This window comes from Tupaia chinensis, unplaced genomic scaffold (assembly GCF_000334495.1).
Source record: "Tupaia chinensis unplaced genomic scaffold, TupChi_1.0 Scaffold000231_1, whole genome shotgun sequence".
In the NCBI taxonomy this organism is placed as follows: Eukaryota; Metazoa; Chordata; class Mammalia; order Scandentia; family Tupaiidae; genus Tupaia; species Tupaia belangeri.
Genome location: NW_006159706.1, coordinates 55973 through 67228, shown reverse-complemented (window position 1 = coordinate 67228; position 11256 = coordinate 55973). Strand labels below are relative to the sequence as shown.

The following is an 11256-nucleotide window of genomic DNA, read 5'->3' as shown; positions in this document are numbered from 1 at the left end:
GCATGCATGCACATGCGCCTGGCGTGAGTTTAAGCCACTGGGTCCGGGACTCGAACCGTGGTCGACTATGTGGGAGTCCAGCGACATAGTCATTACACTAACTGCTGGTCCCAGTAATTTTTCTTTTCAAGAAAGAAACTATACTAGATTTTCATATTAGAGAAACAATCTTATTTTTAAAATAATGTTTATTTTTGGGACCAGCAGATGGTGTAATGGTTACGTTGCTGGAATCCCACATGGCTGACTACAGTTCGAGTCGCAGTCCCATGGAATGCACATGCACTCAGTGTGAGTTTAAGCCACTTTGTTCAGGACTCAAGCTGCAGTCAACTACATGGGAGTCCAGTGACATAGCCATTACACCAACTGCTAGTCCCAATGGTATGTTATATATTGATGGAAAACATTTTAAATATTTTAAGTAAACTAATAAATTTGGATTATCTGACTTAGATAAAAGCATTTTTAAAATGTCACTTACTTCTAGTACTCATTTGCTGTAATCCAAGAGGTCAGACCAAATTTGTGGGAAGAAGGGGAGGTATTACACTTTCCTATTTATTTTTCCAAATCATTGAAATAGATATATTTCTAAAATGTATTCATGAACATCTTTTGTATATCTCTTCCTAGGTATTCCAGTTATTAACTGATCTGAAAGAACAGCGTAAAGAAAGTGGAAAGAATAAACACAGTTTTGGCCAACAGAACTTGAATACTATCACCTATGAAGTAAGGAGGGCCTACCTAAGCTACCAGGGAGGGAGATTGGTTTATCTGCTGATGACTGGTCACCAAATCAAGATTACCCCTTATCTAAATTGAATAGTTTTACTGTAATCCTTTTATTTTTTTTTTTTAAGTTTGTTATAGGGTGCATGTGCTTGCTGGATAGAAACATAGAAATAGAATGAGAGAGAACATGAGAAAGCATCCTTCAGGTGGGGCCTGCAGGTGGTGTGGTAGTTAAAGTGCTGAATTCTGACATGGCTGACCACATTTTGAGACCCAGACCTAGCAGTTTGAAAATCACTGGGCATGTGCACATGTGTACCCCAAATCCCAGGAGAATGGAGAAAGGACTGTAACATAGCTATCCCCTTGAAGGGTGATTTCTCACTTTTCCTCTCTCTGGTGAGTGCATGCACCCTATGGCAAAAACCTAAAAAAAAAAAAAAGTCTGTTAAGACTATTCTCTCTTCTAAATGGCCAATGGCAAGTCTAGTATCCTCATCTTGAGCAACTCTCAGGTTTACTAATCTCCTGGGAGAACCAATAGAACTCACTGACAGCCATCATTTTCATGGTTAAAGTTTATTGTAAGGAGATGATACAGATTAAAATTAACCAAGGAAAGAAGCAAATACGGTAAGTCCAAGAAATACCGAATGCACAACTTGTGTTGTTCTTTTCTGTGGAGTCAGGACACGTTACTCTCTTGAAATTGATGCCAGACGATATGCATGGAATATTGCCAACTGGAAGGCTGAGCCTTGGTGTCCATAGTTCGTACAAGTGACCAGCTTCCAGTCGAAAACTATGCAAGTGAGATCATCCTTTACCCTAAGTCACATTGTTAAGACTATCCAGTATGACCTAAGGGAGAGGTACTCTTAGGTATAACATTCAAGGGCCTGGATACTGCTTTCTAGAAGCAAAGGCTGGAATCTTTTATAACACAAAAAGTAATATGTTTTATTGGGAACCAGCAGTTAGCGTAATGGCTATGTTGCTGGACTCCCACGTTGTCGACCGCGGTTCGTGTCCCAGACCCGGTGGCTTAAAACTCACGCCGGGCGCGTGTGCGTGCGTGCCCAAGATCCCAAGAGGAGAATGGAGGAGAAGGGATTGCGGCGTGACCATCCCCCCTGGGGGGGGCGATTTCTTGCTTTCTGTCTCTATGTTTCTCTCTGTCTGTTTGGCAAGCGCACGCGCCTTATAGCGAAAACCTCTCAAAAAAAAAAGAAAGTAATATGTTTTATTGTAGAAAGCTCAGGAACTACTAAAAGCATAAAGAAGAAAGCAAAAGTAATTCATAATCTTAATATCTTTAAAAAATTTTTTTTAGAATTATTTAATTTATTGCCTTATTTTATTTTAATTTGACCAGAAAGAGAGAAAGAGAGAGAAAGTGAGAAAGCAAGCCACCAGGTCCAAGACTATGGTTGACCATGTGGGAGTGTCTAGCACCTTAACCACCACGCCACCTGCTTGTCCCCATAATCTTAATATCTTATTGACATTTTTCTGTGTTCTCACACAGCTTTGCTTTGTCTTTAGAAAGGAAAGTTTATTTTAGAGAGAGAGATTTTTGCTGTAGAGTACATGCACTCACCAGAGAAACAGAAAAACAAAGCGAGAAATCATCTCCAGGGAGGATGCCATGACATAGTCCCTTTTCTTCCATTCTCCTCTAGAGATTTTGGGCATGTGTGCACATACGCTGGGGGTGTTTCAAGCCTCCAGGTCCAGTATTCAAACCACAGTTGACCATGCGATAGTCTAGCAACATAACCATTATGCCGTCTGTTGGTCCCTATAAAAGAAAGTTTAAGCTATTGCATTTGTATATACAATGTTTGATTTTCTATCTGTCGTTTTAATTTAATGCTGTGTTGCTATTTCCTTTCAGTTCTGATTTTTGCCTCTAATCCTAGAGGATTTAGTTTAAATTATCTTTATCTCTTCACAGATATTGTTGAACTTAAATGATCATAATTTCTTTTAAGGAAAATAAGGGATTTCGCACTTTTGTCACCACTCCTCCCTACTCAACTATGTTCGTTTAATCATGTGCTTAAAACCATATTATTTATTTGTTAATTTTCTCTTACATTATATAGTTCATCTGTCTCACGAAGGAGAATATTAATTAGTAATTAGTTTTATAACTAAATTTCAAACTGTCAAGTTCTCAACTATTGGGTCATTGGAAAAGTTATGAAACATTTTTGCATAGAAAAACAGAAAAATATATCATGACTTTTCTAATGACCCAATATATATGAGGAATATAGTATGAAAAAATATGCATGGATTTTAAAATTTGTCCACCAAAACAAACTTATATTTTAATTCCATTTTCCACAAACTTTTTAAAGTCCTTTTATACTCAGGCCAGTTTAAATTCACTGGCATTTTATTCTTCCTTCAGCTCTTACTGTAATTCATGGTTCCTTAAGGGAAGTTATTGTGGTATTACATGTTTTGAAACTTTTAATTTCTGGAGAGGTTTTTTTTGTTTTTTTTTTTTTGTTTGTTTTGCTATAGGGCGTGTGTGCCCACCAGACAGACAGAGAGAGACAGAGAGACAGGACTCGACCCCCCAGGGGAGATGGCCACGCCGCAATCCCTTCTCCTCCATTCTCCTCTTGGGATCTTGGGCACGCACGCACATGCACCTGGTGTGAGTTTAAGCCACTGGGTCCAGGACTCGAACCGCGGTCGACTATGTGGGAGTCCAGCGACATAACTATTACGCTAACTTCTGGTCCTGAAACTTTTTATTTCTGAAAATACATATTTCTAGGTTTTTTTCTTTAAAGAATTATTTATTTAAGGGATCAGTAGATGGCAGAGTGGAAAAGGAAGTGGACTCCCATGTAGTCAACTCTGGTTTGAGTTTTGGACCTGGTGGCTTAAAACTCACGCTGAGTACATGTGCATGTGTACCCAAAATCCCAAGAGGAGAATGGAGGAGAAAGGATTATGGTGTGACCATCCCCCTGGAGAGTGATTTCTCACTTTCTGTCTTTCTGTCTCTCCAGCAAATGCACGCACCCTATAGCAAAAATCTGTCTCAAAAAAATTATTTAATTTATTATTACTATTAAATTCGTTATAGGGCAGGTGCACTCACCAGAAAGAGAAGAAAGTGAGAAAGCAAATCTGTGTGAGGGCCATTGCCTCCACTACCACACCGCCTGCTGGCCCCTATTTGTAGTGTTCTTAAAGTGAGTGACTGCCTAGATATGGAGTTCCTGGGTTCAGTGTTATTCTACAGGGCTCTGTAGGTATTATGTTGTCTGTTAGTATTTATCGTGGAAGAATCTGAGACCAATGTGGATTTTGCACTTTTGAGAGACTCTTAACATAGATGTACTAGGTTACTGTTTATTTTTTCAGGTTTGAAATTCCTCCAGAGTATGTCTAGGTGTGGGATTCCCTCTTTTTAATTTTCTTTTTTCTCTTTTAAGCTTTTCTGTAAAAATAAGTTTACTGGGGACCAGCAGTTAGCGTAATGGCTCTATCGCTGGACTCCCACGTAGTTGACTGCGGTTTGAGTCCCAGACCCGGTGGCTTAAAACTCACACTGGGCACGTATGCTTATGTGCCCAAGATCCCGAGAGGAGAATGGAGGAGAAGGGATTGCAGCATGGCCATCCCTCCTGGGGGGCGATTTCTCGCTTTCTGTCTCTCTGTCTCTCTCTGTCTGTCTAGCAAGCTCATGCGCTCTATAGGAAAAACTTCTCAAAAAAAAAAAAAGTTTACTCTTACAGAAGAGTGATAGACACAGGGCTAAGAGTTCTCATGTACTGTTTCTACAGCTTTCTGTAATATTAATATCTTTCATAACCATGATAGAATTGTCAAAACTAAGAAATTATCCTTGGTACTTATTATTAAATGTAAGATTTTATTTACTTTTCTTGTTTTTATACTACTGTCATTTTTCTGTTCCAGGAACTGATCCAGGATACCTTTGTGTTCATTGTAGTTAACATGTCTCCTTAATGTCATCCTGTCTGCCTTTCCTTGTCTTTTACAACCTCGACACTTCTGAAGAGTACCGGTCAGATATTGTATAGAATGTTCTTTGATTTGCATTTCATGTTTTCCCAGGATTAATCTGAATTTATGGCTTTTGGGAAGAAATACCAAAGAAGTATTAACTTCGATCATTTGGATAAGATGTCTATTTTTTCCACTGTCAAGTTACTGTTTTTCTATTTCCCTGTTTTGTTAGTTATTAAATAGAAAGGATTCACCAAGTCCAGCCTACATTCAAGAAGGGGCTTCTCCTTTACTTCTTTTTTTTTTTTTTTTTTTTTTTTTAAGAATTATTGAATTTTTTTAACATATGTATGTATTTCTTTTTATCTGACCAGAGAGAGTAGAAGAATGAAAGTGAGAAAGCAAGCCTCCAGGTCTGGGACTTGAACTATGGTTGGCATGTGGGAGTCCAGCATCTTAACCAGCATGCCACCTACTGACCCCAAGCTTTACGTCTTGAAGGGAGGGATAGCAAAGAATTTGTGGACATATGTTAAAACCAACATAGTAATAAATAAGTATTTCAGGGGAGATGCTTTGATGTAAATATCCTACTATTTCTTAAGTTTTTAATCATTTATTTTAGCATTCATCAGTGTATCTTTTTCCTGTGGTAATTATTACTATGGTGTAATTGCCTAATAGCGGTTTTTAAAATTTTTTTCATTAATTTCATGTTTTCTAATTAGAATTCTTCTATAAGAAAGAATTGTCCCTTGGGGCTGGCAGGTGGCATGGTGGTTGAGTATGCTGGACTCCCACATGGCCAGCTGCAGTTCGAATCCCAGACCTGGCGCTTGCTTGCTCACTTTCTCTCTCTCTCTCTTTCTCACTTTGTCCCTCTCTGGTCAAATAAATAAATAAATAATGTTAAATAAAATAATTCTTTTTTAAAAAAAGAGTTGTCCCTTCTTAGGCATTTATTTATCTATTTATTCAGTCATTCATAAATATATGTATGTAATAAATATATGTGTGTGTGTATATATGGACTCAATGTCTATTATTCCATGGGTTTCTTCTGTTTAAAAATTTGTATGAAATATGGTAACACAGTTGTCAGGCTGAATTTTTTGTTTTGTTTGTTTGTTTGTTTGTTTAATTTGACCAGAGAGAGACACAGAGAAGGAAAGACAGAGAGGGAAAGTGAGAAAAGAAGCCACCAGGTCCGGGACTTGAACCATGGTCGGCCATGTCCAGCACCTTAACCACCATGCTACCTGCTGGTCCCCAGGTTGAGTTTTTTGACTTAGGTTCTTGAGATCAGTAAAGTTTTCTTCTCAAATTTCATGAATTATTCTTTCTATTCTGGTTACTGGCTTTCTCATTCATGAGCATTTATTTTTATGAAGATTGGTTCTCCTAAGGCTTGTGTTCTACAGAGGATTTTGAAAACAAAATTTTAAAATATTAGATTATAGCCATTGACTCTTTTCTCATTCAGAATTCTTTGTCTTATATTTGCATTTTTCTCTTTTGTAGACATTAAAATACATATCAAAAACACCATGTAGGCACCAGAGTCCTGAGATTGTCAGAGAATTTCTTACAGCAATGAAAAGCCACAAGTTGACCAAGTAAGTAAAGTAGGAATAATTATTTTAAGTAGGAATAATATGATACATAACAAAAATGATAGCTTAGAAAACCTTTTCATCCTGGGCATGTGTGCGTACATGCCCAGAATCCCAAGAGGAGGCTGGAGGAGAAGGGATTGTGGTGTGGCCATCCCTTCATGGGGGTGATTTTTTGCTTTCTATTTCTCTTTGTTCTATGGCAAGTGCACATGCCCTATAGCAAAAATCTCTCTCCAAAAAAAAACTTTTCATCTTCAGCAACTGTGTATTATATTTAGTTGGGTTTTGGATTTATAGTTCACATGAGTGTTCTCTCTCTATCTATCTATCTATCTATCTATCTATCTATATTTATGTGTGTGTATATGTCAGTTATTTAATTAGGTTCTTGGCAAGAAATTTAGAATACCAATTTGTGAGGATAAACTCCATCTGTAAGGGCTAACGTGGATTGCAGGTAGTCCTGGAGCTGAGGAACAGCTTTGATTTTTTTTTTTTTGGTAAAATGTACAAGTTCACATCCTTCTGATCAATCCCGTGTTGCCCTATAATCTCATATTTCTCTTTCTTCATGTCAGAGATCTTACCTTTTTGGTTTCTGGCTTCCACAGCTTCTTTTTCTTGAATTAAGTGTCAATGAGATGTTTTGGGATTTTTATTTTGCTAATATCAATTTTCATGAGGGTGATGATGACAAATTACTGGTGTGTTCTACACAGTGGAACTTGATCGAGGACTAGAAGTTCAGACACAAGTAGCAAGCCACTGCTCAGCTGCTTCAGGAAAACCACTTTCTTGCCTCTGTGGTGTCCAGTGAGGGTGGTCAGAATAGTTCTGGGAGTGAAGCTAGCTCACAGATCTCTCACATGCTGACTGAAGGGTTTTTTTGCTGTGGCTCAACAGCTTCTGAGGCACATCTTCAGTAAGATAAAACGTAGGCATTTTGCGAAGTTTAACCACCCTAGCACCACTATGCTTGTCATCACCAACTGTCCATTTTGTGACAGAAAGAAACTTTTTCTTTTTAATCCTGGATTTCGTGACTGAGTATTCCCTCTGTACATGGTCTTCCTAAAATATGTGGCAGATTGGGAGTATCTGCCAGTTTCTCGGATTAGGACCAGGTTTGGGGTTTCTCGTTTTTGGACTTTGTAGTCTTAGGGACACCTATTTTTTCCCCCGCAAGGTGCATACACTCAGGGGAGAGACAGCAAAACAGTGAAAGGGAAAGTGAGAAATCATCCTTCCCCAGGGGGAATAGCCATGTCATAATATCTTCTCCTTCATGTTCTTCTTAGGGTTCTAGGCATACATTCACATGTGCCTGGTGTGATTTTTTAATTTAAGACTTACTTATTTCATTTTATTTATTATTATTTTTTAATTTGCTATAGGGAACATGCATGCATTCACCAAAGAGAGAGAGAAAGTCAGAGAGCAAGCCACCAGGTCTGGGACTCAAACCACAGTCGGCTATGTGGAAGTCCATTTCCTTTACTACCATACCACCAGCTGGCCGCCCTGTGTGATTTTTAAGCTGCCAGGTCCATCTAGGACTCAAACCGTGTTTAGTCATGTAGGAATCTAGTGTCATAAGTACTGTGCCAACTGCTGGCTCCTTGGAGGGATCACCTTTTTTGCACGTGCGCACACTCACACACACATTTATTTGTTTGTTGGATTTTCAAGCTGCTGGATCCAGGATTCAGACTGTGGTTTGCCATGTGGGAATCGAGTGCCTTTACGACCATTCTACCTGCTGGCTCTGGGGTCACCTTTTATAACCTTGCCTTCTCGGCTTCTCATTTCTTCTCCTTAGTATCCAGCTTCTCAGCTTTCTCACCTGCTATCTTGTTTAATGGGTAAGAGCCACATAAGTGGTCTTTTAAAATAGGGTTATGATATTTATAGATGAGACAACTCAGACCTAAGTCCTTTCTAGAGCCTGGAACAGAACTTAGTATTTCTTGGAGTCCTGGTTCATTGACCTATTTCTTTACCTGCCTCAGCATTGAAAACAAGTTGGATAAAAAGTGAAGTTCACAAAGTAACTTACTTTTTATAAAGTTTATCGGGACCAGCAGATAGCATATTGGTTACATCATTGGACTCCCACATAGCCAACTTGGTTTGAGTCCCCATCCAGGGGCTTGAAACTCACACCAGCACATGTATGTGCATATATGCCCAAGATCCTGAGAGGAGAATGGAGGAGAAGGGATTGTGGCATGGCAGGCTCGCTAAGAGGTGATTTCTTGCTTTCTGTCTCTGTCTCTCCAGTGAGAGTACATGCTTTATAGCAAAAATCTCTCAAAAAAAATAGTTTATCAGTATAGTCTCTTAATATTTGTATTTGCTGCAAAAGTGGCTCAATAATTTTCTTTTTCAGTATCCAGTTACTTTCTCTTTTTTTTAGAGTTTTTTTTTTTTTTACTATAAAGCATGTGTGCTTGCCAGAGACCAAAAGTGAGAAATCACCCCCCAGAAGCATAGCCACACTGTAATCCCTTCTCTTCTATTCTCCTCTCAGCATTTTTGCCATGCATGCACATATGCCCTGTGCAAGTTTTAAGCTGCCGAGTCTAGGATTCGAACCATGGTCAACTACATGGGAGTCCAATGATGTACCCATTACTCCATCTGCTGGTTCCCTCAGTTACTTTTCTTGGTGACTTTGAAAATCAAGCTGGGGGACTGGCAGGTGGCATGGTGGTTGAGGGTGCTGTATTCTCACAGGGCGGACTGCGGTTTGAGTCCTGAACCTGGCAGCTTGCTTTCTCTCTTTCTCTCTTTCTCTCTCTCTGTCTCTCTTTCTCCCCCTCTGTCTCTCATTCTGTCCCTCTCTGGTTAGATAGATAGATAGATAAATAAAGTTAAATAAAATAATTCTTAAAAAAACCCCCAAAAAACAGAAAATCAAGCTGGGCATGTGTTCGTGCGTGCCCAGAATCCTAAAAGGAGAGTGGAGAGTGGAGAAGAAGGGATTGTAGCATGGCTCTTCCAGCCCCCTCCAGGGATAATTTCTCACTTTCTGTCTCTATTTCTCTCCAGTGAGTACATGTGCCCTATGGCAACAACCAAAAAGAAAAAGAAAACTCAGAATAATCCATTTATTTGGCAGTTTTCCTTTGCAGGCACCATTTGATGTTATTTCAAGCATACTGCTGTTGGTGTATGATCACTGAACTAAAATGTGCTCTCCTCTGGCCTCATCTCTAAATTAGCTGTGAAGACATCCATGCTGTGTTGTGTGTGTGTAACATTTTATGTATTTATTTTAAAGTTTATTTCTTTTATTATTATTTTTTATTTTGCAATTTTGCTACAGGGCATGTATACTCACTGGGGTGGGAGGAGAGAAAGTGAGAGAACATTCCCTAGCGGGCTGGCCATGCCACAGTCCCTTCTCCTCCATTACCCTTTTGGGATTTTGGCATGTACATACATGTCCCTGGCATTATTTATTTCTTTCATGAGAGAGAATGAGAGAAAGACAGACAGAGACCCCTGACAGGGTCTTGTCATGGTGTACTCCTCTCTCCCCCAGCCTACCAGCCAGTCAGGATCATGGACACATCTGCAGGCATGCTCAGCGTGTTCAGAGCCTCCCCATGTGGCACTAGTTTCATACAGCAATGGCCTACTGCCTAACCACGTGGCCAACATCTTTATTTATTTACTTATTTGAGTTTGCTTTGTGTTGTGTGGGCTTGTCAGTGTTATAGAGTGCAGCCCAATGAATGACCACCAAAGTCAGATTAAGGTTAAAGGGCGTCTTTATTAGCTGGCCAGCGGCTCGGGTGCTGAAAGTCAGAACTGCAGCCCCGACCTCAGTTTGAGCAGTCTTTTTATAGGGAGTCAGTTACCAGGGGGTTTCCATGCAAGCAGTTCCAGAAGCTGAATCAAGCAGGTTAATTATTTCTGAGGGCACTCTATAGACCTTTGTTTAATTGTCTCCAGGGCTCTGGGCAGGGGTCTGGTGATTGATAGTTACATTTCTAAGGGACAGCTAAACAAAAGGGTTTGGGGTGGGGTGCTAGTTAGCAAAGACAGTAGCAGGTACAGGATGTCGTGGTGCTGTTTTCTGTATGGCCAGCATGAGCTATTTTCTCATGGGAAGAGCAAGCAGGTATACAGAAGCAGACAGCCATTTAAAGGTAAGGGAACAAAATGGACGAACAGTTGCTCATGTGCATGATCTAATTTGCAGCCTTCCACACCAGAGAGAGACGGAGAGTGAGCAAGTAGTAGGGAGTGAGAAATCAGTCCCCAGGGGGATGGTCATTTCACAATCCCTTCATCTCTTCCTCATTCAGAGATTTTTAGCATGCACATGCGTGTGCTTGGCATATTTCTCAAGCTGCTGGGTCTGGGACTTGAACCACATGGTTGGCCATGTAGGATCCAGCTGCCTTAACTGCCATGCCATGGGCTGACCTCATACTATTAAGTTGTCAGAAAAGTCATGACATATTTTTCTATGCAAAAAATACGTCATGACTTTTCTGACAACCCGATATATTTTAATATTTTTTAGAGAGATTTTTCCTATAGGCTACATGTGCTCACTGCAGAGACAGAGAGACAGAAAGTGAGAAGTTACCGCCCCCAAGGGTCATCACAGTCCTGTCTCCTCCGTTCTCCACTCGGGATCTTGAGCACGCACACACGCGTGTCTGGCATGAGTTTAAGCTACCACGGCTGGGACCTGAACTGTGGTCAACTACATGGGAGTCCAGCAACATAGCCATTATGCCAACTGCTGGTTCCCATGGGTTGCCTCTAAACTCTCTTTTAATGATGCAAATTTGTCAAAACCTAGTACCTTTCACGCTGTCACCGGGCCCCCGCCGCCAGCGTCGCCCCGCACTCCCTCCGGGTTGCTGCTCCCGGCGCCACGGCC

At 40.3% G+C, this 11256-nt stretch overlaps 1 protein-coding gene across 3 annotated transcripts in view; it reads left to right on the top strand.

Moving 5' to 3' along the window:
- CRCP (CGRP receptor component) overlaps positions 1-11256 on the top strand; it is a 42187-nt gene that overhangs the window by 11559 nt on the left and 19372 nt on the right. For 2 of the 3 annotated variants that reach the window (XM_006148081.3, XM_006148083.3), the window contains exons 3-4: positions 637-735; positions 6259-6353. In XM_006148081.3, coding sequence (XP_006148143.1) covers positions 637-735; positions 6259-6353 — 194 coding nt within the window. The remainder of the gene's footprint in view (positions 1-636; positions 736-6258; positions 6354-11256) is intronic. The other variant, XM_006148082.3, reaches the window with a different exon arrangement.